We start from the raw sequence: 27,336 nt of genomic DNA, 5'->3' as shown, positions 1-27,336 counted from the left end.
CTTCATTGCAACCTAGAAGAGCCGTGGTCTTTTGTGCATTAGGTGCAGACTACAGTGAAGAGGGCGTTTATGTTCCATCTTGTATGGCCTTACTTCTGCTCTTTGTCTAGCTGTGGATTTCACACTTGCTTTACAATAAATGTTATGCTGTATATAGCAATGCAGAGGGTTTTTCCATACATTTGGTGCTGCGATGTTCTGTCGTATATTTGCAAAATGTTTTCTGAAGGACACACTTCTGGCCATATAAAAAGAACCCGTCTGCACATTCATGCTGCCTGATCCACGAGTCAGACACTGGCTGTGTTACTGCAGTTATGTAGATTTTACTCTGAAAAACGCTGCAGCGCCACTACCCATAAATGAGAGTCCTGCCTCATACTAGTCAAAGACGCATACTTCTTAGCCAGCTTTGCAAGGCATCTTCTCTATGAACTGCCGCAATGTTCCAGAATTAAACACGGTTGCAATAACCCAGCCAGTGTCCGATTCAGGCTGCCCATGGTTCGAGCAGCACGAGACTCTTGACAGCTTTCCTTTATGTCCATTAGCACCTTGGAGTATATGTGGAGAGACATAATGGATGACGTCCAGCGTCTCCCACTTGATTTCATAGTAACAATAGATCCTCCATTTGTCTTACCCCATGCGGTTCCTCCATAGCCTGTGTCTTCTAGGGCTGCAGACAAGCCGCTTCTGCTTTGGCCGCCATAGCTTGATGTTTCACTGAAGTACCTGTGCTCTATGGTCTGATGGGAGGTGGGAGCTTGTCGAACAGTGGTCACTTTCCTTCTAGTACTCCTGTAACAAGAGATGATCATACACTTCAAACACCATGCTAGTATGTAATAATCACTATGTGCACATTGGTAAGCATTTCAAGGGCAAAAACAACTACAGATATTCTAGCAGTGTTATTTGTTTCATAGCCACACAGTTTGCACCCTATCATTATGAGCTGCTGTGTCATGTCATCTCCAGTCTGATTACCAGTCCAGTACTTGAAATACTGTGTAGAAAGGAGGTCACTCTCCAACATCACCTCTCCCCCTAGATCTGCCCTTATTACGGCTCTCTATGTCCACATGCAGCTGAAGATATCATTTTGCTTTATACAAGACAAAAGTTTTACAGTAAGTGACTTCATACAATGATTACCTTCAGCTACAAAATGTTCCTGACTCACACTGCCTGTCCACATCTATAAGTGGTGTGTGCGGAAGCTCCATCTATTTCTATGAAATGTAGCTTCACAAGGCTTTGCCTGTAGCTGTTCATACTGCATTAACTTTGTTTATGTTTTTTAATTTTTTGTAAATGACGGCTCATGACTTTTCAGATGTGTAAAAGAACAAAGTCCATTTGAACTCAGTTTTGAACCCGCTGCAGAGTCAAACGCACAACGCAAATGCAGTGTGAATAGGACCCAACAGCTGACAGGAAGGTTCCTATCACAAGCAAAAGGCAGAGGAAAGGGTCTGAAACTGCATCACATATAATGCACCGAGACTCTGCACTGTACATGAGGGGACAGCAGTTTTAGGTCACTGATCATGCACAATCTCATGAGGCTTCATGTCCTTTGCCAAGACAGAGGCATTGTGGGAAAGGTAGGCTGCAGTAAGAGAACTTTGTTTACAACGCTTTAAAAAAGTCTTGCAGAAAATTTAGGCATGGTTAGACTTTCATTTCTAATTCACCTTTTTAACATATCAAAAAATACCTTCTCTGAATATGTACATCATCGCAGCACACGTAGTCCATGCACGCGTATCTCTAAAACCAATGTGTGCAAAGTGTGAGAGATCTTATTGCGATTTCTCGGCAATCTGTAAGTGTGTACATAACACTTCCACAGCTGTACGAACAACATAACCTGAGGTGTCATCTATAAATAATGAGACAGCTAGTGCAAGAAGGCTGCAGTATTCCGCCCATTCTCTGCAATGCATACGTTTGTAGTGTTGTCAGTCATTCATAACTGAAATAAATTACATTTTATTACCAGGATACATTATCAAGTGATAATATTTGGTTTGGTTGGATAGATTATATATATTTATTTTATTATTTATTATTATAGCGCCATTAATTCCATGGCGCTTTACATGTAATCTCCTTAGGCCACCAACATCTTTATTCTGGAGCTGATCGGTTGTCTATCCAGGTGACACAAAAATATCAATATTTGTAGTAACAAGGTGATTGTACGGGAGCTAGAGCTGGTGTCCAGATACTACTGCATGGGCCGAATGGGTCTAAATTACCGAATATTTATACACTTTTACGTGATACATTTGCACCAGCTGAACGGTAAGAGACGTTGAGACATTTTGCACACTTCAGCAAGGAGTTGTCAGTAACAGAAGGTATGGCTTCCTGTATCATTGCTGTTTCCCCTCGCACACCACAGGATGTGACAATATCAGCCTGGAGCTTCTCACTTACAGACTGACTCACTGGCTAAAAGCAGTCAGCTATGTAGATACCAAGTCTATTAGTACCACGTTACTCATATACCGCAAAATACAGCAAAACACTCAATACACTCTGTGGGCAAATGAACAAAGCTTCAATTCTATTTTGTGTTTGTATTATTTTTGTGCACTGTTGTACAGACTTGTAAGAGTAAATAGGGGACGGTCAGTTCGGAACTCAAATTCTCCATTAAGCTACAATTCAGGAGCAACTCTTGTTTTTTACAACTCTGTTTAGTGCGGTTATTTCTCCACGAAATTTAAGAATACATTAACAATTGGGTGTTACTATTCTTTTATCAAAGGGGTGTGTTCCTGCAGTCTGCTAATGGCGGCACTGATTGGACGGAGCCAGAGTATATAGGGACGCACCCCCAAATGATGAAACACTTTAGTCCCAAATGTCTAGGAGGAATAACAGACGAAAAGCACAAAAAAAGTTCTAAGAAAATCTGCTTTAGATTTGTTATTTAAAAGGAGATTATAGTGGTTTCCTAAATCAGACATGTCAGGGGAGATAATGAGTCCTCCCTCAATAGTTTTAGAGAATGTGCTACATCATAGCATCTTCCACTGACAGTTCAGAGGTTTTCATGCAATCTTTTACAGATACTCATCTAGTCAATTTAACTATATAAAAAGGGCAACCTTTTGATTATCTGTACAATAGTAGAGAGATAATGAATATGATGTGGAAGGGACAGCCACTTATTCTACCCACACTATTACATTAATTTTTACTTAAAAAGAATCGGTCACCATTTTTTGGCGTCCCCATCTGAGAGCAGAATGATGTAAGAGCAAAAACCGTGATTCCAGTGATGTGTCACTTACAGGGCTGCTTGCTGCAGTTTTAATGTAATTACTGCTTTCTCCGCTACAGATCTAGCAGTCCTTTAAAGCTCAGCTCTATATAATTATAACCTGCCCACACCACTGATTGGCTGCTTTCTGCCTATGCACAGTGTACACAGAAAGCTGCCAATCAATGGTAGGTTTGTGAGTGTTGCTTCCATCAGTAGTTTGCACCGATGCTACCCCAGCCTTTATAATGGGGGTCTGCTGTATTTTGCTTGTGCATTTGTGATCTGACTGGTGTTGGTAAGGCTGTTTTTTTTGTTTTGTTTGTCTTTTTAATTTATGTCCTTTAGGTTGTTGTTTGGGGTTATACATAGCTCATATAGACACCACTGGAATCAGGGTCTCTGCCTTTGCATTATAATACTCTCAGATTATGTGGCAAGAACCTGGTGCCAGTACCCATATAATTGAGTTTTCCACTACATCGATATCGATGACCTATCATTATTATCAACATCAGATCTGTGTGGGGAGGACACCTGGCACCCCCAGCGATCAGGCATAATCTCTGTCAGCAGTCGGATGTAAACCGTGTACAGACTGGATGATAAGATTCCTTTATGAGGCTGGACATTTTCAATATTCTCAACAAGTGCATAAAATATAGAATCTGCTGTTCTGGGGACAAAAAAAAAAAACACATTTCCTGGAGTTGTTCTGTAAAGCATAGAGAAACTTACCATGCGCCTACATCACACAATGTCAGCAAGGTGCTTCCGAATGACGTACATACTGACCTGACAGGGCTGTCTCTGTACAAGTGCTGACTCTCCAAGCTGCTGGTGCTGATCCGATCATCCTCCAGATCAATGGCACCGAGGCGTTTGCTGCGTCTTGACATGTTCACCTGGCAGTATAGGAGTAGTACAGAGAGCAGTCAGTGGAGCAAATAATTACATCTTATTGACACACAGTTCCTTGTGTTGTGAGGTGTGACGAGCTCTGCTCAGAGGAAGCTTACAAAGTATGAAGCCACCTTTTCATGCCAGTGTGTTAATACATAACTACTAATTTCACTAATCTTTCCACCACTGCATCCATCTTTATCTACTAATCTGATGAGAAAGCCTGAAAATGACTGCTTTATATGCAATGTGTGCACAATTAGGCTATTTTTCTGCACTAAATCCGCAGCCCTAGGCAGAAAACGCAGGTGCGTTTTTTAAACGGTTTTTAGATGCGTTTTTGAAAGCTAAATAAAGATGTATTAATTGAACAAAAAAAAAAGATTTGTGATGTCATATCTTGTCCAACCTCCTCTTTTACATTTGTCCAACCCACACTCCATTACACAGACAGACAGATGATAGAAGGAATGAGACAGATAGATGTAGATAGATAGATCTATGGATAGATGTAGATAGATATATGGATAGTTAGGCTACTTTCACACAAGGTTTCCGGCAAGTTTTTTTTTTAAAAAAAGGATCCGTTTTTTTTCGCCGGATCCGTTTTTTTCTCATAGTTGTATTAGCGCCGGATTGCGCCTGATGGCCACATGTTTCATCTGTTTTTTGCCAGATCCGTTAAAAAAAAATCCGTCAAATGGAGAAAACGTACTTAAGAATGTTTATTTTCTGTCCGGCAACGGATCCAGCGAAAAATTTATGAAACCGAGATGTGAAATGATGATTCCTGCCTCCGAATCCACGTTTTCCAAGCATGTTTCCATTCAAATCATGCACATTTTTCGTTCACTCTCTCTCTAAAAAAAAAAAAAAAAAAAAAGGATTTTTGTGTACTCACCATAAAATCCTTTTCCTTTTCTCTGAGCCATTCATTGGGGGACACAGACCGTGGGTGTATGCTGCTGCTGCCAATAGGAGGCTGACACTAAGGCTGTGTGCACACGTTGCGTTTTTTTTCGCGGTTTTTCCCGATAAAAACACTATAAAACCACAAAAAAAAAAAAGACGCACACAATAAGCATCCCATCATTTCGAATGAATTCTGCATGTTTTGTGCACATGATGGGTTTTTTTCCACAAAAAAAAAACGCATCGCGGTAAAAACCGCAACATGTTCATTAATTTTGTGGGTTTTTTTGCGGATTTCCCACTACAAAATGCATTGGGAAGTGTCCGGAAAAAAAAGCGGCAAAAACGCGTCAAAACCGCAGCATAAACGCATCAAAACCGCATGCGGTTTTCTTGCGGATTTCTTGCAGAAAATGTCTTGTTTTTCTCAGGAATTTTCTGCGAGAAATCCTGAACGTGTGCACATAGCCTAAGTGATACAAAAAAGTTAGCTCCTCGTCTGCAGTATACACCTTCCGGCTGGCTCTCAGCTAACCAGTTCGGTGCAAAAGCAGTAGGAGATCAATAACAACATAAAGTATAGCATGTCAAATTATATATGAGAGTATAGCATGTCAAACTATAAAACAAGCAGAAGCTAATAACAGGGTGGGAGCTGTGTCCCCCAATGAATGGCTGGGAGAAAAGGATTTTACGGTGAGTACACAAAAATCCCTATTTCTCCTTCGCCTCATTGGGGGACACAGACCGTGGGACGTCCCAAAGCAGTCACTGGGTGGGTACAACATCAGATCAGGCCCTGTGTAACCACTACTTACAAGTGCGACACCGCAGCCTGCAGACTCCGCCTGTCCAGACTCACATCTGCGGAAGTCTGGGAATTATAGTGCTTCAAGACTGCATGCGGACTGGACGAACCCACAAGCTTCCAGGCGTGGAGAGGAGTTAGGCTGACGTCTAACCCGGAAGGACTCCTGGATGGTGTAACGAATCCACCAGGCTAACATGGCCGATTAAATGGCTAACTCCTTCCTGTAACCATCAGGAAGCCTTCCTCTGCCTGTTAGGAAGCCCAAATAAGGTGTCCAATCTTTGGAAGGATGCCGTGCACGATACGTACCTACTCAGAGTACTCACTTCGTCCAGAATGTGGAGAACCCATCGAGTTTTGAGGACTCGTGCCGAAAGATGAGAAAAGAAAGATGCCCTTGTAACATTGGGAGTACAATACCACCAAGGTAACAAGGGACAGGGATGGCCTGAGGACAACCTTGCCTTGATGGTAATAAGGAAAAAAGTCTGAAAGAACAGAGCGTCTAGCTCCGAAGACTTGTCAGGATGACGAGATCGCAGAGACAAAAGGGGCGACCTTCCCTGATAGTAAAGTCTGTCCGGATCAGAAAGGAGTCTACTGTAAGACTCCCAGGACCACCCCCCCCCCCCCTTTTTTTTTTTTCCCTCAGGCATGCGCAGTCTGTGCTGCCCTTCGAACTTGCAGCGCAGGCGCCGGGGAAATTCATGAAGGAAATGGAGGCAGCGCCCGGAGGCCCTGAGTGATGAGTGGGAGGCATTTGTGTCAGGGGGGAAAGGCATGCCCCCCGCCCTGACAAAATAGAGGTATGAGGGACAAATTATAAAAACAATTATTTCAGCGTTGGCAGGGACACCAACTAAAGAGAGCCTTGACAGAATGCAGCATTAGTGCAGCATAAGGTGGCTCCTTCAGTTAAAAATGCCTGGGGGGGGCGACAGGTTCCCTTTAAGGTCCCAAAGATCTAAATGGTATGTGAAAAGGAAGGACCACATGTGAAAACTCCCTGCGAGAAAGTCCCTACTTGCAGTTTCGTTGCAATAAGAAGGAAAAAGTACTAGCTCCAGAAACAAAAAATCTAACGTGATCCGAGCGGATCTCCCAGTCCCAGGACCACTGGGGCCCTTCCTGCTTCCAAACGACTCTCGGAAGTAGGGGAAGAGGGGTTATGAAAACTGGTACCACGGAAGAACCAGAGTATTCATTGCAATGGCTTTTGGATCTTGAGGCCGAACCATGAACAAGAGTACATTGGAGTTCAGTCTGGACACCATCCAATCTACATCTGGAGTGCCCCAGTGAAGGCAGATCTGATGGAAGACTTCTGGGTGAAGTTCTCACTCACTTGAGGCGGGACCCTGATGGCTGAAGAAGTCTACCGCCCAGAGATCTACTCCTGGGATGTGTACTGCCGAGATGGCCGAATTATAGATCTCGGCCCATCAGAGATTGTGAAGTACCTTGTCCATGATGCCTGACCATGGGTACCTGCTAGATGATGATGACGTATGGCACAGCCGTGGCATTATCCAACTGAATTCGGATGGGGTGACTCGCCAGAAGGCAGAGGACCTGCTGTAGGACTAGCCGTATCGTTCGGATCCCAAAAACAAAGATTGGGAGAACAAGGCTGGCATTGGTAGTCACTAATAATCATTGAACCGGAAGGAACTCCCCTAGATGAGGAAGAAGCTCATAGACTACCCTCTGAAAGACTGTTTGACCTACAGAAAATGAGCGGAGCGAAGGAAACAGCTTCCATTGCTGTCACCATTTTTCCTCATGACCCTCCCAGCAAATCGAATGGAATGAGTGATCAAGTAAGTGAGTTCTGAGTTGAAGGGCCACGGCCTTGTCTCAAGGGAGAAATACCAACCCTTTGGAAGTGTGCAGGATCATCCTCAAAAAGGATATCTGCTGGGCTGTAAAAAAGGAAAAACCTGTCTAGATGAAGCTGCCAGCCCAGGAGAGAGAGGGTATAGCAATTGATATAGACGACTCAGCATATTCCTGGAAGAGCGGCTAGAAAGTCGACTGGATAGGGCAGGACGACCATGACTCTAGATTGCAAGAAGAACATGACAGCCGCCATGACCCTAGAGAACAATCAGGGTGCGGTAGCAAGGCCGAAGGACAAGGTCGTGACTTGAAAATGCTGTTTGCGAAAGCGAAGGAATTTTTGAAGAGGGGGACAATAGGAATGCGAAGGTAAGCATTCCGAATGTCGGTGGATGCCAGAAACTCCATCCTTTTTTCATTGAAGTAATGGCTGAGCGGAGGAACTCCATCCGAAGGAGGACCTTGTCCAGCTTGGTAAAAGTTTGAGGTCCAGGATCGGTCTTACTTTTCAGTCTTCCTTTTTGGAACCAAGATCCCTTAGATCTAGACCGTCCGGGACAATTCTTCCACTGCTGGTTGGGTCTATAGGAAATATGCAAACCTAGGGAGTGATGACAGAGGCATTTTGAACGCAGAGTATGCTTCCATACTCTGAGCTATAATGCCCTTCTGGGTATAATGGCATTTGCTGCTGACAGCGCCGCGCAACTAGCGGCATCCGAGAGGCGTGAACCAGCTAGTCTCCCGCTCAAGAAATTTGATTGACCAGCTGTACTGTCTTCGGGAAAAGGTTACTGGATGTGAATCAAAGTAGATAAGGTCTCCGACCAGGAAACCATTGCTCTAGCAACCCATGCGGTGGCTAAGGAAGGGTAGACCACTCAACCCGAGGCTGCAAGACGGAACGAACCAGATTTGCCATCTGACAGTGCGCTGTAATTTTAATTGATGACCCATTGGGCAGGAATACTGGTAGACAAACCACAGGAGATTCTACCCGGTTAATGTGCCAAGTGGCAGAATGGGCGGCTGCATCCAGGTGGTCAGGAAAAGCCGTCTCTTGCTACCTCCGCTCTTTTGACAGTGCGGAGTTAAAATGATGAACCCTCGATCCACCACCCTCTTAACAGGGAAGTGGAGAGGGATCGTCCGCCTTCTTGCATCATCTGCTAAATAGTGGAGATGTAGCTCCAGCTCCCCGCCTGCTCAGACGCCAAAAAAGGGTGCCACTGTACATCCACAGAGTTCAGGTCACTGGGTGGACAGGGCTGGTTCCGGTGTTAGGCCTGGCTGCAGAAGAGTATACATGGAGGCGACACTCCATGTGCTCATCTATTGATGGTGTGGGGAGATCGGTGCCCTTTAAAAGGACCCGTCGCCCCTAAGAATAAGACCAGGCATGGCATCCCACATCGTAGGGGGGTATAAGTGGAGGGGACACCCCACATGTTTGCATATTGGCTCCACGCCTGCAGAGGCTTCTATCCAGTGAATGACAAATGCTCTGCGAGGGAGTTTAGTCTCCTTATGAGGGACACTGCATGATCTAGAATACAACCGTAGCCCTCATCAATCTACAGAGATTGGTTGATGATATAAATAGGCAAATTCATTCTTTTCTGAAGCTCTGGCGAGTCCAGATCCAAGGCAGTATCCGATCCATATGAGAGTCTTGTTCTCAGCAAATCCTTGGTGAGGTAGATAAGGAAATGAAGCTTCCATTTTCTAGATGCCTGTACGTTTCTAGAATACTTGCTGCCCCTGCTAGCCGACGGCTGCCATGTAGGAGAGGAACCATGTATACCGGTCCTGCGAGCACTCCGAGCCACAAAGGGTTCACGGAGAGCTTCAAATCGCTTGATCAGAGGAGCCATGGGATGTGGCAGTGATGAAACCCACTGAGGGGAACTAGGAACTCTGGGATAAGCTGTGATCGGCGGCGGAGGGTTCCAGAGTTCATTTAGGGTGACCGACTTCGAACTGGTCATGTGCCTTTAAGACAAGGGAATACTAGTCATGTGCCTTTAAGACCATGAAATGCTGGTCATGTGCCTTTTAGACCAGGGAATCTTGATCATGTGCCTTTAAACCAGGGTGGATAAAAATCAATGTGTTTTTTTTTGTTTTTTTTAAATTAAAAAAAAAAAAAAAAAAAAAAATTTTTATTTAAATCGGATTTTTTTTTATTTAAATCGGATTTTTTTTATTTAAATCGGATTTTTTTCAATAAACTGCTTTTTGAGGAAAGTATTTTACCAACCAAAGGTTCTTCCATCATGAGATAAAGCTGAGTTGTTTAACTCAGTAGAATAAAGGCTGTATATGTGTAACATTCACAATGCCATGCTCTTCCAGAGGTTTCTGTAGGATTAGTGGGCAGTTACTCTCCTATATTATCACAGACGCTCGCTTTACTTACGCAGTTCTCAAAACTGAATTTGACTCCGCAGAGGTCCCATCCTCTTCTTCACGGCAAAAATGTTACAACATGAACAGAGTTGAGAAAAAGACCTTAATCTTAGTCATCTTCATCACCGCACTTCTCATGATGTTGCCTCATTCGCGCCACCAGGCCTTGCATCTCTTTGCTGCATCGTTTGCATTTTGCACGCATGCCTGCCTTACCAATAGGCGAAGGAGCTTCATTAAAATATTCCCAAACTGGGTCTCTTTTACGGCCTGCTGCCATTATAAGGAAAGAATGTAATAAACCTCAGATCGTACACACAAACAGATCCAGACTTGTCTGTCTGTGGCTATGCTGCAGTATTGTGCTCAAAGTTTCACTTTCATTTTCTTGTCTGCTTGCCCTTCCTCCTCCTCACACTTAGATTCACATTCTTCTTGTGTTGTGCAGATCTATTCCACTCCAAACAATCAGAAACATATTGTCTAACTTCTTGGATTTGGCACTGAAGGGGTTGATTCTGTATTCATAGGTTTGTAGAACAATAGGATTAAGGTCTTTTTCTCAACTCTGTTCATGTTGTAACATTTTTGCCGTGAAGAAGAGGATGGGACCTCTGCGGAGTCAAATTCAGTTAGGTAGAAACTTTGATTTAAATCACTGATTTAAATCAAGCCTTACTGACTAGTGATTTAAATCGTGATTTAAATCGTGATTTAAATCAGTTAGATTTAAATCAAATCCACCCTGCTTTAAACCCAGGGAATACTGGTCATGTACCTCCATTAAGAACGGGGAGTAATACGGGTCATTCATGTAAGTACAGGAGGGAAGAGGGCAGTACTTCCTTACCTGGCTGCAGAGCGTTGTGCCCCTTTATGCAAAAGACCATCGCCCCTGCCGGCCGGGTGGACCAAGATGGCCACCAGGAGTTGCAGAGGTGATAAAGTCTCGCAGAGCGAGAGGAGGCATTTTGGGGGCGGAGCCACAGATGCGATGTGGGCGGAGTCTCGTGACTTCCATGAATAGGCCCAAGCTGGGGCCTAAATTTCTGCAGCCGGCGGGAACAATACCAGAATAGAGGGGCATTGGACCGAGAAAAGCGAACGCTCCCGTGCCAGACAGCAAACACCAGAAAAGATGGGCGGAGCCACCTTAGCGCGCCATAATGTAGGTGCGACTTCCGGCATGCCGCCTACACATCGACTGAAGCCGGTGGGTAAATTTTTGCAACCGGCCGGAGAGTTACCTTACGGAGGTGGGCCACAGGGAAGCCACTGCAGGGGCCCCTCGCCGACTGGATCCACTCACCATTGGTGCGCGTCCTGGCATGGAGCCGCCGCAGATGACTGGGTTACAGCACCGAGAAAAGCGCGCACTGTGCTGTTCTGCTGCAGGTCAGGTATTGCAGCGTGGACGGTGCAGGGATAAAGCAATAACCCTCAATCCACCATTCCTTTGTTAGGGAGGTGGAGAGGAACCGTCCGCCTCCTTGTGCCATCCGCTTTAACAGTGGTGGGACAGTGAGGGCTGCTCGGACGCCGAAGAGAAGGAGCCTATGTACATCCACGGAGTTCAAGTACTCGGGTGGACAGGGCCAGTTGTCCGGCAATAGGCCTGGCTTCAGGAGAGGATACATAGAGGCAACACTATGTGCTCGCCCGTTGCTGGTATGGGGAGATCGGGACCCAAAGGAACCGTCGCCCCTAAAGTGAGCTCAAGCATGGCTTCCCACGTCGCAGGAGAGGGTACGAGGAGTCGACACTCCGCGTTCTCGCCTGTTGTTGGTTCGGGGGAGATTGGAACCTTGAAAGGATCCGTTGCCCCCTTCACTCCGTTAATTAAAAAATAAAAATTTACAGAAAAGTAAAAAATAAAATAAAAACGATGGGGTCTGAACCAGACCCAAGTGCCTCCGAGTCCTACAGACACTAAGCAAGAATTGATTACCTGAGAGCCAGCAGGAAGGTGTATACTGCAGAGGAGGAGCTAACTTTTTTGTATCACTTAGTGTCAGCCTCCTATTGGCGGCAGCAGCAGCATACACTCACTGTCTGTGTCCCCCAATGAGGCGAAGGAGAAAACACACAGAAAAAACGTTCTTCTGTACGTTTTCTCCGTCCGCCAGAAACAGCTTTTCTGTAGGATCCGGCAAAAAACGGATGAATCGTGTGGCCATCAGGCACGATCCGGTGCCAATACAACTCTATGAGAAAAAAAACTGATCTGGCGGAAAAAAAATGGATCCGTATTTTCAAAACTCGTTGGATTGCGCCTAACGGCAAAAACCTGATGTGTGAAAGTAGCCAGATAGATATATGGATAGATAGATATATCTGTAGATACATAGATATATCTATTTAGAAATATATCTAAAGATAGATATAGCCATAGTTATCCATCAATCTACTATATAATTGTCTAAGGGTCACTTCCGTCTGTCTGTCTGTCCTTCTGTCACGGTTATTCATTCGCTGATTGGTCTCGGCAGCTGCCTGTCATGGCTGCCGCGACCAATCAGCGACGGCCACAGTCCGATTAGTCCCTCCCCTGCACTCACTGCCCGGCGCCCGCTCCGTAATCTCCTCCACTCACCGCACACACAGGGTTAATGGCAGCGGTAACGGCCCGCGGTGTAACGCACTCTGTTACCGCTGCTATTAACCCTGTGTGTCCCCAACTATTTACTATTGATGCTGTCTAGGCAGCATCAATAGTAGAAATGTCATGTTAAAAATAATTTAAAAAAAAAAAACAAACCTGCTATACTCACCCTCCGCCGCCTTTCCCGCTCCTCTGGACGATCCCGGGACCGCGCCATTGCAAGCGGCAGCTTCCGGTCCCAGAGCTGGTATGCGACAAGGACCTGCCGTGACGCAACGGTCATGTGACCGCGACATCATCATAGATCCTGCTCACACCAGCCCTGGGACCGAAAGCTGCCGCTTGCAATGGAGCGGTCCCGGGAGCGTGGCGAGGAGCGGGAAAGGCGGGGGATGGAGAGTATAGCAGGACTTCAACGGGCCTTCGGAAGGCGAGTATATGTTTATTTTTTTTTAAAGTCTCTATACTACGTGGCTCTGTGCTGGGCAATATACTACGTGGCTGGGCAATATACTACGTGACTGGGCAATATACTATGTGGCTGGAAAATATACTACGTGACTGGGCAATATACTATGTGGCTGGACAATATACTTCATGACTGGGCAATATACCGTACTATGTAGCTCTGCTATATACTATGTGGCTGGGCAATATACCGTACTACGTTGCTCTGCTATATACTACCTGACTGGGCAATATACCGTACTACATGGCTCTGCTATATACTACCTGACTAGGCAATATACCGTACTACGTGGCTCTGCTATATACATGACTGGGCAATATACCGTACTACGTGGCTCTGCTATATACTACCTGACTGGGCAATATACCATACTACGTGGCTCTGCTATATACTACGTGGCTGGGCAACATACTCCGTCGCTGTGCAATATACTACGTGGCTGGGCAATATACTACGTGGCTGGGCAATATACTACGTGGCTGGGCAATATACTACGTGGCTGGGCAATATACTACGTGGCTGGGCAATATACTACGTGGCTGGGCAATATACTACGTGGCTTGCCAATATACTACGTGGCTGGCCAATATACTACGTCGCTGGCCAATATACTACGTGGCTGGGCTCCAGCACAATTTTCTGCGCCAGGGGGGAAAGCCGATGGCCGGGGGCCAATATTTGTAGCCTGGGAAGGGGGTAATACCCATGGCCCCTCTAGGCTATGAATATCCACCGCAGCTGTCTGCGTAGCCTTTACTGGCTATTAAAATAGGGGGAACCCCCCCAAAAAATGACGTGGGGTTCCCCTATATTTTATAGCCAGAAAGGCTACGCAGACAGCTGCGGGCCGGTATTCATAGCCTAGAGACGGCCATGGATATTGCCCTCCCCCCCGGCTACAAATACCAGCCCACAGCCGCCCCAGAAATGGAGCATCTTACAGATGCGCCAATTCCGGCACTTAGCCCCTCTCTTCCCACTCCCGAGTATCCCTGGGATATGGGGTAATAAGGGGTAAATGTCACCTTGCTAATGTAAGGTGACAGTAAGCCGGGTTAATAATGGAGAGGTGTCAATAAGACGCCTATCCATTATTAAGTAGTGACAGTTAAAAAAAATAAAGACACAGCAAGAAAAAAGAATTTTAATATTCTTAATTTAACCATACTTACCATACTCGATCACCTGCAAAAAATGTAAAATAATAAACCTTATACTCCCTGTCCGACGCAGTCCAATTAATAACGAGTGTCCCACGATGAGAGCCCCTATAGAACAGTGACATCGGGTGAGGTCACTGCTTTATAGGGCCTTCAATGATACACTGACAGGAGACAATGGCTCCTGCAGTGCATCACTGAGGTTACCTTAGTTCAGGGTCTCACTTTATAGCAATGCTGCGTGGGAACTTTCTCACACAGCAGTGCCACAAGTGAGACTAGGGAATATTTTTTACAGTGGCGGAGAAATACAGTACGGAAAGATACCTTCCGTCATTGTATTCCTGGAGCCCCTGGAGAGCGGTCGCATCAGCTGATGCTGCTGCTCTCCACGGGAGATCGTCGTGGGACACTCGTTTTAATTGGATTTCTGCGGATCAGGGAGTATAGTGTTTGCTTATTATTTTAATATTTTTTACAGGTTGCACTGGCTTCGGGGATCAAGGTGACAAGGTGATGGTGAGTATGTACTCTATGTCTATATGCATGTATTGTATGTTATATGTACTGTTATATGTAGTATGGTGTATGTACGGTCATATGGTGTATGTTGTGTTATATGATGTATGTTATGTGTTTTTTTTTTTACATTCAACACATTAGCCGGATGATGGGACTACTACTGACCCATCATTGGCTAATGTGTCACTCACTGTCACTGTAGCATGCATAGCCCGATGCGACTTGTAGTCCCATCGGACGATGCGACTTGTAGTCCCATCGGACGATGCGACTTGTAGTCCCATCGGACGATGCGACTTGTAGTCCCATCGGACGATGCGACTTGTAGTCCCATCGGACGATGCGACTTGTAGTCCCATCGGACGATGCGACTTGTAGTCCCATCGGACGATGCGACTTGTAGTCCCATCGGACGATGCGACTTGTAGTCCCATCGGACGATGCGACTTGTAGTCCCATCGGACGATGCGACTTGTAGTCCCATCGGACGATGCGACTTGTAGTCCCATCGGACGATGCGACTTGTAGTCCCATCGGACGATGCGACTTGTAGTCCCATCGGACGATGCGACTTGTAGTCCCATCGGACGATGCGACTTGTAGTCCCATCGGACGATGCGACTTGTAGTCCCATCGGACGATGCGACTTGTAGTCCCATCGGACGATGCGACTTGTAGTCCCATCGGACGATGCCCACACACACACACACACCCCCGAGAGGCCCGCACAGACCCCCGGAAGCCCCGCACAAACCCCGCCCGCACAGTCACCACCCAAACTCCGCCCACACATTTCCCCCCTCCCGATCTGCAGCGTTTCACCCGCAGCTAAACCGCAGATCTATTTTACATCTGCGGTTTTGCTGCAGATGTGCCCGACTCAATGCAAGTCAATGGGTACAGAAACGCTGCAGATCCGCACAAAGAATTGACATGCTGTGAAAAAACAGTGCTGCATTTCCGCACGTTTTTTTCTGCAGCATGTGCACAGCGGATTTGGTTTTCCATAGGTTTACATGGTACTGTAAACCACATGGGAAACTGCTGCGGATCCGCAGTAAAAACCGTAACGTGTGAACATGGCCTTAGGCAATTAGTATTTGATTATTAATTTTATTATTGAACAACTACAGTGCTGTTGGTCAATCCAAAAGACTAATATATCTGAACTAGATGGTGGCCCGATTCTAACGCATCGGGTATTCTAGAATATGTATGTACTGTATATACTCGAGTATAAGCCGACCCCCTAATTTTGCCACAAAAAACTGGGAAAACTTAATGACTCGAGTATAAGCCTAGGGTGGAAAATGCAGCAGCTACCGGTAAATTTCAAAAATAAAAATAGATACCAATAAAAGTAAAATTAATTTAGACATCAGTAGGTTAAGTGTTTTTGAATATCCATATTGAATCAGGAGCCCCATATAATGCTCCATACAGTTCATGATGGGCTCCATAAGATGCTCCATATTAAAATATGCCCCATATAATGCTCCACAAATATTGATTATGACCCCATAAGATGCTCCATACAGACATTTGCCCCGTATATTGCTCCACAAATGTGGATTATGGCCCCATAAGATGCTCCATACAGATAACTGCCCCATATAATGCTGCACATGGCCCCATAAGATGCTCCATACAGATAACTGCCCCATATAATGCTGCACATGGCCGGATAAGATGCCCCATACAGACATTTGCCCCCATATGATGTTGCACATGGCCGGATAAGATGCCCATACAGACATTTGCCCCCATATCATGCTGCACATGGCCCCATAAGATGCTCCATACGGATATTTGCCCCATATAATGCTGCACATGGCCACATAACATGCTCCATACAGATATTTGGCCCAAAAGATGTTGCTGCGATGAAAAAAAATAAAAAAAATTACATACTCACCTTTCCCGTTCCACCGCTGACAGCCGCTGTGTCTTCCCATTCTCTGCACTGACGTTCAGGAAGAGGGCGGCGCGCACTAATCACATCACCGTGCCCTCTGACGTGAGCGTCACTGCAGGGGACGCGGAAGACACAGCGGCGCCGCCAGTGGCACGAGGAGCAGGTGAGTATCGCGCACTGCCCCCGTCATACTTACCTGTTCCTGGCGCCGTCGCTGTAGGTCTGTTCCCCGACGCCGCATTTTCTTCCTGTAGTGAATGGTCACCGTTACCGCTCATTACTGTAATGAATATGCGGCTCCACCTCTATAAGAGGTGGAGCCGCATATTTATTACTGTAATGAGCGGTACCATGTGACCGCTCAGTACAGGAAGAAACTACAGCGCTGGAAGAAGCAGGGACTGCGCCGGGAGTAGGTAAGTATAATTACACAGCCCCCGCTCCCCCTTCCCTGCCGACCCCTGGGTATGACTCGAGTATAAGCCGAGAGGGGGACTTTCAGCCCACAAAAGTGGGCTGAAAATCTCGGCTTATACTCGAGTATATATGGCAGTTTATTTATGAAGATCTAAGAATAATGCAATGAATACACAGGATTTTCCGGGTAAAATATATACATTATCAGTGTAGCGGTGTTTAAATCACGCACCAATATCACTGACTGGTCGCGCCCGGCCGCAACCAATCAGCAAAGCGTGGCTCAAATCCTGCGCCAATTCGCACCCGGATTGCGCCTGTCGCTGATTGGTCTCGCAAGCTGCCCGTGACCAATCAGCGACGCGGGATTTCCGTAACAGACAGAATTAGACGATTATAAATTAGATACCCGATGCGTTAGAATCAGGCCACCATCTAGTATTCATATAAACATTGGTGCTTACATTTATGTTTTAACCCACTGGACACACTGCCATTGTTTTTCTCCTGTCTTTATTTTAAGAGTCAAAACTTTATTAGGCCGGGTTCACACTGCGTTAGCAGCAGCCCGTTCAGCACATACGCTAACGGGCTGCTCTTAGCGCAAGTGCTGACGTTTACATCGCGCTAGCGCAGATAGAGCATCTGCTAGCTCTATCTGCGCTAGCAGTGACGGACCGGAAACGCTGTAGCCCGCGTCTCCGGGTCCATGTCTCAATGACGGCACATCCCTAGCGCACGCCCATTGTGGGCGTGCGCTAGCGATGCGTCCGACATTGCTGTTAATGGCGGCCTTAACGGACCACGTTACACCGCATTTATGCCGCTGTGTAACGTAGTCCGTCTAACGGACTGCCAGGACGCAGTATGAACCCGGCCTTAGTCATCTGTCGCTGTATGACAGCTTGTTTTCTACAGGATGACTTATAGTTTTCAAAGACACCATTTATTTTACCTTATGATAAAATTAAAAACTGGGAAAATGTTTATTCTCTCCCTCACAGACTGTCCTCCATGTTATTCTCTCCCTCACAGACTGTCCTCCATGTTATTCTCGCCCTCACAGACTGACCTCCATGCTATTCTCTCAAACACACTCTGTCCTCCATGTTATTTTTTCCCTCACAGACTGTCCTCCATGTTATTCTCTCAAACACACTCTGTCCTCCATGTTATTCTCTCCCTCACAGACTGTCCTCCATGTTATTCTCTCCCTCACTGACTGTCCTCCATGTTATTCTCGCCCTCACATACTGTCCTCCATGTTATTCTCTCCCTCACAGACTGTCCTTCATGTTATTCTCATTCTAGTATACGTATGTACTTTATTTATGAACGCTGATTGGTCGAGGCTGGCCGGGCGCGACCAATCAGCGACGCGGGATTCCGGTTACAGACAAACAGACCCTTAGACAATTATATATAGACTAGATGGTAGCCCGATTCTAACGCATCGGGTATTCTAGAATATGTATGTAGTTTATTTATGAAGATTTTAGAATAATACATTGACTACACAGGATTCAGCCAACCGCGACCAATTAGCGAAGCGTGGTTCAAATCCAACGCCAATTCGCGGCCGGACTGCGCCTGTCGCAGATTGTTCGCGGCCGGCCACGTAGTATATAACAGCCCACGTAGTATATAGCACAGCCCACGTAGTATATAGCAATGTGGGCATCATATCCCTGTTAAAAAAAGAATTAAAATAAAAAATAGTTATATACTCACCTTCCATCTGCCCCTCGGATCCAGAACAGGCCTTTCCCGCTCCTCGCAACGCCCCGGTGACCGCTCCATGCATTGCGGTCTCACGAGACGATGACGTAGCGGTCTCGCGAGACCGGTACGTCATCATCTCGCGAGATCTCAATGCACCGGGGCGTTGCAAGGAGCGGGAAAGGCCTGTTCTGGATCCGAGGGGCCGACGGAGGGTGAGTATATAACTATTTTTTGTTTTTTTAATTATTTTTAACATTAGATCTTTTTACTTATGATGCTGCATAGGCAGCATCAATAGTAAAAAGTTGGTCACACAGGGTTAATAGTAGCATTAACGGAGTGCGTTACACCGCAGCCCATTAACGCTGCCATTAACCATGTGTGAGCGGTGACTGAAGGGGAGTATGGAGCGGGCACTGACAGCAGGGAGGAAGGAGCGGCCATTTTGCCGCCGGACTGTGCCAGTCGCTGATTGGTCGCAGCCTGGCGGCCGCGACCAGTTCAGCGACGTGGAATTTCCAGGACAGACAGACGGAAGTGACCCTTAGACAATTATATAGTAGATATTTAGGAAAGTAAAAGGTGAGGTTTTGTCTTTCATAAGAGAATATCTGTGTGTACAGAATAATTATGCAACTAAATAAAAAAAAATGTAAAACAATCCCTCCTAAATTGTTTATTTTTCATCTGTTAATGGAAGAATAATCAAAATGTGCAAAAATACATAAAGAAAAAAAAATACCAGTGACTAATATAGCCACGCTTCTCAATAACAGCCATAACTCTTCCAACCATGGAGTCTGTCAGGTTCTTAATCTGTTGATGATCAACTTTTTGTACAACAACAACCACATCCTCCCAGGCATTGTTCAGAGGAAGTGTACCGTTTTTCATTCACCATAAATCTTCTGGTTAAGAAGGACTCACAAGTTCTCAATAGGGTTTAGATCAGGTGAGCAAGGGGCCATACCATTATTTTCCCATCTTTAAAGCCTTTACTGGCATACGAGCAGTAGAGACTTCGAGGCATGAGATGGAGCGTAGTCCTGAAAGTTACGACTTTTTCCTGCATCACTGGTTAAAGAACGTGTCCTCTAAAAACTGGCAATAGGTTTGAGAGTTGATTTCAAGTCCATCTTCAACCTGAACAGTTCCAACTGGCTCAACTTTAATAATACCAGTCCAAAGCAGTGCTCCACCTCCAACTGGTTGGCATTTGAGTGGTCTGGTCCATCAAGAGTCACTCATCTCATCAGTCAATAAAACCTTTGAACAATCTGTCTTCAGATATTTCCTGGCCCAGTCCTGATGTCTACCCTTCTGTATCTTGCTCAGTGGTGGTCAGGCTTCAGCCTTCCTTACCTCGGCCATGTCTCTGAGCACTGGTCATCTCGTGTACTTCTGGTCTCTCCAGGGAGGTTGCAGTTCTGGAATATGACAGCACTGGAGGATAATGGCTCCCTAGTCGCTTCACTTTGATGCTTCTCAAATCTTTGGCAGTTAATGCGTGTCTTTTTTTTTTCTCAACACATTTTTTGAGACCCTGTTGACTATTTGCAACAAAACATTTGAAGAATCTCTGATTACACTGAAATGTCTCAGCAATTTCAAGAGTGCTGCATCCCTCAGTAAGACTAATTTTTAGAGCATGTTTAATCTCTTTTTTTTGTCCCATTTGCCTAAGGACAACAAGCTGCCTAATAATTCTGCACATCGTGATAAAGGGTGTTGTATTCTTAGGCCTCACCCTACTTCAATACATAAATACACATCAACTGATCTGCTTCATCCAATAAACATTAAAGTTTATACATCTTGGAGTTGGAAAATATGTATAAAAATTGTGATATGATATGGTGAAAATACTTGCCTAATAATAGTGCACAGTATATGGTCTTTGTGTAATAGAGTCTCACTAAGGGCTCCTTCTCACTTGCGAGAAATACGTCCGAGTCTCACAGGTTAAAACCCGCTGCGTTATGGCACCCGTTCATTGGTCCTGTCGGGGCTAACATCCAAATCCCAGCAAAAAAATATTCGGCCAGATGCGCAGACGGGGTCATAGACTATTATGTTGCCGACAGAGAAAGCATGTGCTCTGTCGGGCATCATTTTCTGGCATGTATGCCTACTGTTGATGAAGACTGAGATGCAGTTTACTATGTCTAAGTGTCCACCTGCAATAGGCGCATATGCCCGAAAATGATGCAAGACAGGGAGCACATTCGCTCTGCAGGCACCATTATAGACTATGGCTATTACAGATTGTAGGCTAGTGAGCAGGACCTTCACTCCTCCTGTAACTGTTGAGCCATGTGTTAGGCTAGGTTCACAGTGCGTTAGGGCAATCCGTTTAGCGCATAGCGCTAGCGGATTGCGCTAACGCAATGTCTTTATAGGGGTCGCGTTTGTAGTTCCGATCTGCGCTAGCAAGGAACGGACCTCGGACGCACCTCGGACGCTGCAAGCAGCGTCTGAGGTCCGTCACAGAATAACGGCACATCGCTAGCGCGTGCAGAAAATGGCATGCCATTTTCGGCACGCGCTAGCGATGCGCTACATTGCTGTCAATGGGTGCGCTAACGGACCCGTTGCACGGCGTTAATTGCGACAATTTCGCTGTGCAACGCAGTCCGTTAGCGTTAACCCATTAACGCAATGTGAACCTAGCCTTACTTTGTATTGCCATTATTGTCTGTATATGTCCTTGCTGAATTATAAAAAGTGCTATGGAACATGTTGGAGCTACACAAATAAAATTATTATTATTATTTATGGCCCTGTCAGTGCTTGAATCCCGTTTTGCGGGAGGTTTGGATGTAAGCCAACGAACGGGTGCCAAGCGCAGTGTCAATGTACCCCAAGAACATGACTGTTGAACTGCTCACAAAGAGTGGCTCTCGCTTTGACCTAGTAAATCCATGTATTACATAGCCAATCAATTGAGAGATTCATCACTATGATACTGACCACATATCTTTATAACGCGTTATCAACATTAGATCGGTGGTGGTGTGACACCCAGCACCCCACTGATCAGCTGTTATCAACTCGAACCGGATGTAAACAGTGTACAGAGGGAGCATTAGCGTTACAGCTTGGTCAACGCTCTTGTTGCCGCTGCCGGGTACAGCAGCTTCTGATCCATACAGGTTTTAGATTTTCAGCCAGTGCAGGACAAACTGTAGGTCAAGTGCTGTTACCTTTGGCAGCAGCCACTAAACAAATCGATGGAGGTTTGCTGTCAGCACAATAACAGTTTACACATGGCTGCCGCCAAAGCTCAGAACAGCTGATCGGTGGGGATGCCAAGTGTCCGACTCCCGCTAATCTGAGATTGATGACCGATTCCAAAGATAGGTAATCAGTGTCATAGTAGTGAAACACCTATTTAGTGTCAAAACAACTACATTTTCCTTGGGAGCGGCTAAGGTATGTATCAGTTGATCACTTGAGGTTTCTGACACCAAACCTGAATTAATCAACCCCAGAATATTACTAACTGTAGAGTAGCACAATCTCAGGACTAGTGTTGAGCATTCCGATACTGCAAATATGGGGTATCAGCTGATATTCGCTGTATCGGAATTCCAATACCGAGTTCGGATACTTTTGCGATATCGGATACCGAAATCGGAAGTTCCTATAGTGCAATGATGCACTATAATCGAGTGTGGGCGGTGCGTGGGCAGAGACTGCGTGTGTGTGGGCGGGTCTGTGCGTGCCTGCCGGGGGTCTGAGCGGCATGCCTGGGGTCTGAGCATGTGTGCAGGCATCGTCCGATGTAACTACAAGTCCCATCGGACGACACCTGCTACAGTGACAGTGATTGACACATTAGCCAATGATGGGACAGTAGTAGTCCTATCATCCAGCTAATGTGTTGAATGTGAAAAAAAAATAAAAATACTACATACCACATACATACAACATACTACTTACATACATACTACATACAGTACATTCATACATTACATACAGACATACAGTACATATAACAGAGTACATACTCACCATTACTTGTCACTTTGTTCCCCGAAGCCAGTGTCATCTTTAAAAAAATATGAAAATAACAAACAACCAATATACTCCCTATCCGCAGAAATCCACGAGTGTCCCACGACGATCTCCCGTGGAGAATGGCCGGTATCAGCTGATGCGACTGCTCTCCAGGGGCTCCAGGAACACAATGATGGGAGGAAGGTATCCTTCGGCTCTGTATTCCCCCGCCGCTGTAAAAAAAAAAAAAAAAGTCCCTAGTCTCACTTTTGGCATTGCTGTGTCAGAAATTTTCCCATGCAGCAATTGCCATAAAGTGAGACAACTATAGTAACCTCAGTGATGCACTGCAAGGAGCCATTGTCTCCTGTCAGTGTGTCACTGAGGGTCCTATAGAGCAGTGACATCACCCGATGTTACTGTTCTATAGGGGAGATCGTCGTGGGACACTCATTATTAATTGGACTACGGCGGACAGGTAGTATACGGTTTATTATTTTACACTTCTTGCAGGCGCTGAAGTATGGTAAGTATGGTTAAAAGAAGAATATTAAAATACTTTTTTCCCTAATGTGTGTGTGTTTTATTAACCCTTTATTACTATTGGATTAATAATGGATAGGCGTCTTATTGATGCCGCTCCGTTATCAATCCCCGGCTTAATGTCACCTTACTAACAATAGCAAGGCAACATTAACCCCTTATTACCCCATATCCCACCGCTAAACGGGAGTGGGAAGAGAGGGCCTAAGTGCCGGAATTGGCGCATCTTACATTTCTGGGGCGGCTGCGGACTGGTATTTGTAGATGGGGGGGGCAATATCCATGGCCCCTCTCTAGGCTATGAATATCAGCCCGCAGCTGTCTGCGTAGGCTTTCTGGCTATAAAATATAGGGGGACCTCACGTCATTTTTTGGGGGGTCACCCTATTTTAATAGCCAGTAAAGGCTACGCAGACAGCTGTGGGCTGATATTCATAGCAGGCTACAAATATTGGCCCCTGGCCGTCGCCTTTCCCCCTCTGGTGCAGAAAATTGTGCGGGAGCCCACGCCGTTTTTTTTCCGATTTTTTAAAAATTCAACGCTCATTAAGGCCTCCTTCACACTTGCGTCGGTACGTGTCCGTCGCTATGCGTCGGGCCGACGTACCGACGCACATTGTGAAATTTGTGCACGACGTGGGCAGCGGATGCTGTTTTTCAACGCATCCGCTGCCCATTCTGAAGTCCGGGGAGGAGGGGGCGGAGATTCGGCCACGCATGCGCTGTAGAAAGTGTCGGACGTGACGGACAAAAAAAAACTCTTCACTTGAACTTTTTTGTGCCAACGGTCCGCCAAAACACGACGGATCCGTTGCACGACGGACGCGACGTGTGGCCATCCGTCGTGATCAGTCGCTAATACAAGTCTATGGGTAAAAAACGCATCCTACGAGCACATTTGTAGGATCCGTTTTTTTCCCAAAACGATGGATTGCGACGGATTGCTAAAAACGCAAGTGTGAAAGTAGCCTTAGAAATATCGGCCTTTCTATTATATATCTATGGATATATCTATCTATAGATATATTTATAGATAGATATATAGATACATAGATGTATCTATCCATATATCTGGCTGATTTCACACATCAGGTTTTTGCCGTCAGGCACAATCCGGCGAGTGCATATAACACAAAAGTGCAAATATCAAAAGAAACCAGATTTAAAGGTCTACTGCAAAGTAATTAGTATATAAGTAGAATTATATTGTGTTTAGGGTACAGACAACACTCTCCTATAAGATATCTGAAAGGGTAGTATTCCTATTAATAATAAGGCATCTTTTTAACATAATCCCTTACTTATCCCCATCTAAGGGGATTCCATCTACCGGTACGTCAGTTAAATAAGGCTATAACCATAACAAATACTCAATGTGGTGACCCCGGCGATGGGAATATTAGGAGGGCATGTCTCACCTCGTGCTAGATAGACCTCTGCACGCACCCTAGAGGGGTAAATCTGGAGTCTTTTGATATTTTCACTTTTGTGTTATATGCACTCTCATTATTCTGATATGTGCTTGTTTTTAAATTGTGTGTATTGTTATAAATAAAACGTGTTAATTTTTTATATAAAACTTCCATTAGTTCTCCTGAGTCTTATATGGCTAATCCATGGAGGTATATGCTACTATTAAGTGACTAACAGTGGTCACGAAATGAATCTGGTAACGTTGATATGTATGTAGTATGTATGTTTTTTTTTTTTTTTTCATTCAACACATTAGCCGGATGATGGGACTACTACTCTCCCATCATTGGCTAATGTGTCAATCACTGTCACTGTAGTAGGCATCGTCCGATGGGACTTTTGGTCCCATCGGACGATGCCTGCACACACGCACAGAGCCCCGGCAGGCCCGCAGAGCCCCGGCAGGCCCGCACAGAGCCCCGGCAGGCCCGCACAGAGCCCCGGCAGGCCCGCACAGAGCCCCCGGCACGCCACACAGAGCCCCCGGCAGTCACGCACAGAGCCCCGGTAGGTTGCACAGAGCCCCGGCACGCCGCACAGAGCCCCCGGCACGCCGCACAGAGCCCCTGGCAGTCACGCACAGAGCCCCGGTAGGTTGCACAGACCCCCGGCACACCACACAGTGCCCCAGCAGGCCCGCACCCTACTTATATGTATCATTAAGCTTTTTCTTCAAATATATAGCAGCTAAAAAAATAACTTACCGTATATACCATCTGGTTTCCAGTTCTCTACATGCAGACCAGTAATGTAAATAATATAAAGGCAAGATAAAAACAGCATAAAAACACTGTATCAATGTAACTCCTAAATAAATGACTGGGATATCTGTGGGGGAGGAGGAACAGCCATAGCGCTGAAGCAACAATGTTGGGAATGTACTCACAGTTGGCGAGCGTTGGACAATAGTAATTGTTAGCGTCCTATTGTGGATCCTAACCAACGTGCACCGGACTATGGCCATGGAGCCGTTATCTACTCCAGAGGTGGGTGAACTGGAGACTGCCTCAATTTTCTCATACACGGAGGAGGACGCAGTACGGATTTTATCTGGTACTTCTAATGACAATACCTTTTTAAGTAAACCGACTGCAGACATGGTATGTAAGAAACATGAGACTGAATCTAGGAGATTGATCTCCTTTGAACTGCATGTGACTACACTCACTGAATACTATAAAGCCCGTAGAATACCTCGTGGCTTACGTCCACATCTACGTCCCACTTTGATGGTAGATAATGCTCAATTCTGTAATAGATTTGAATCCATCACTAACAAATACTCCTTTGATTTGATGCTCCTGAATATAGAGTTCCTCCGTAAGGAGATGGAGCTTATCAAGGGGTCGGTGTTGGAATTGGAGCAACAATTGACTGGTCTAATGACTGTGCCCGAGTTGACAGCATATAAAAATAAATTGGAGGATAATCTTGTAAAATTTCGGAGTGACATCGAGAAAACCAAAAGATCCAAATGGTTCCGTGATATGGAGGACTATAAATCAGGACGGATTTTTTCCTGGCATCCGGGGACACAATTATCATTTAACAATAGGAGGTCTAGACCTCCCCAGCAGAGGAGGAGAAAGAGACCGCAGGAGAGGGACCCACACAGATTTGGCTTTACAACAGCAGATTCCGATTCAACTGATGACTCTAATTTGGGAGCTTCTTCTTCATCCTTAAGTTTTTTAGGGGTCAGACAAGTGGCCGCAACAACAGCAAAAGGAGGAACCGGAGAGGCGGGAGGAAACACAAAAGATGGCGGTTCGAACAGAGAACGGAGGAAGTTCTACAAGTCCCCTATGAGAACACGGAACATGGACGAACGTCGGAAAGTGAACTAAACCGCAATGAATTGGTGGTAAATATATCATCTGCCCAGTTGACTGGTATCGAGTATGATATGTTGGCTAAAGGCTTGTCTTTTTGTCCAAAAAACTCTCCTGATTGGTTTCAGATTGAATGTGACTTGTTTGCTTTCTATAGAAGGCTGCGATTAACCTCTTATTTTTCAGAGAAACAGCCGTGTGCTGATGAACCAACGGATGGGGTGGTGGGGGGTTTTACGCTTAAAGGAGCTGGTTTGTTTAACAAAAGCTCTTTTCAACCCCACGTTAAAAACCAGTTTGTCGAGTCATATATTACTTTGGTGGAGAGGGACATCAAAAAATTAAGGGAGCGGTTTTGCCATCATGGATTTAATAATCTGTCCAGGGCTGAGAGACAAGCGCTAGATCGCCTATCAAATAATACTGCACTTACAGTGAAACCTGCCGATAAAGGCGGTGCAGTGGTAGTAATGGATACTGTGAAATATAGGGCTGAAATTATGACACAATTATCAGATACTGCGGTAT

At 45.6% G+C, this 27,336-nt stretch overlaps 1 protein-coding gene across 1 annotated transcript in view; it reads right to left on the bottom strand.

Moving 5' to 3' along the window:
* Positions 1–27,336, bottom strand: part of SUN2 (Sad1 and UNC84 domain containing 2) — a 116,159-nt gene that overhangs the window by 71,271 nt on the left and 17,552 nt on the right. Inside the window, exons 3-4 of the mRNA XM_069737017.1 lie at positions 4,076–4,185; positions 644–801 (exon numbers count right to left, since the gene is read on the bottom strand). Of these exons, the coding sequence (XP_069593118.1) occupies positions 644–801; positions 4,076–4,179 (262 nt within the window). The 5' untranslated portion in view covers positions 4,180–4,185. The remainder of the gene's footprint in view (positions 1–643; positions 802–4,075; positions 4,186–27,336) is intronic.

This window comes from Ranitomeya imitator, chromosome 8 (assembly GCF_032444005.1).
Source record: "Ranitomeya imitator isolate aRanImi1 chromosome 8, aRanImi1.pri, whole genome shotgun sequence".
NCBI lineage: Eukaryota > Metazoa > Chordata > Amphibia > Anura > Dendrobatidae > Ranitomeya > Ranitomeya imitator.
This window is presented reverse-complemented; position numbering and strand designations above follow the sequence as displayed.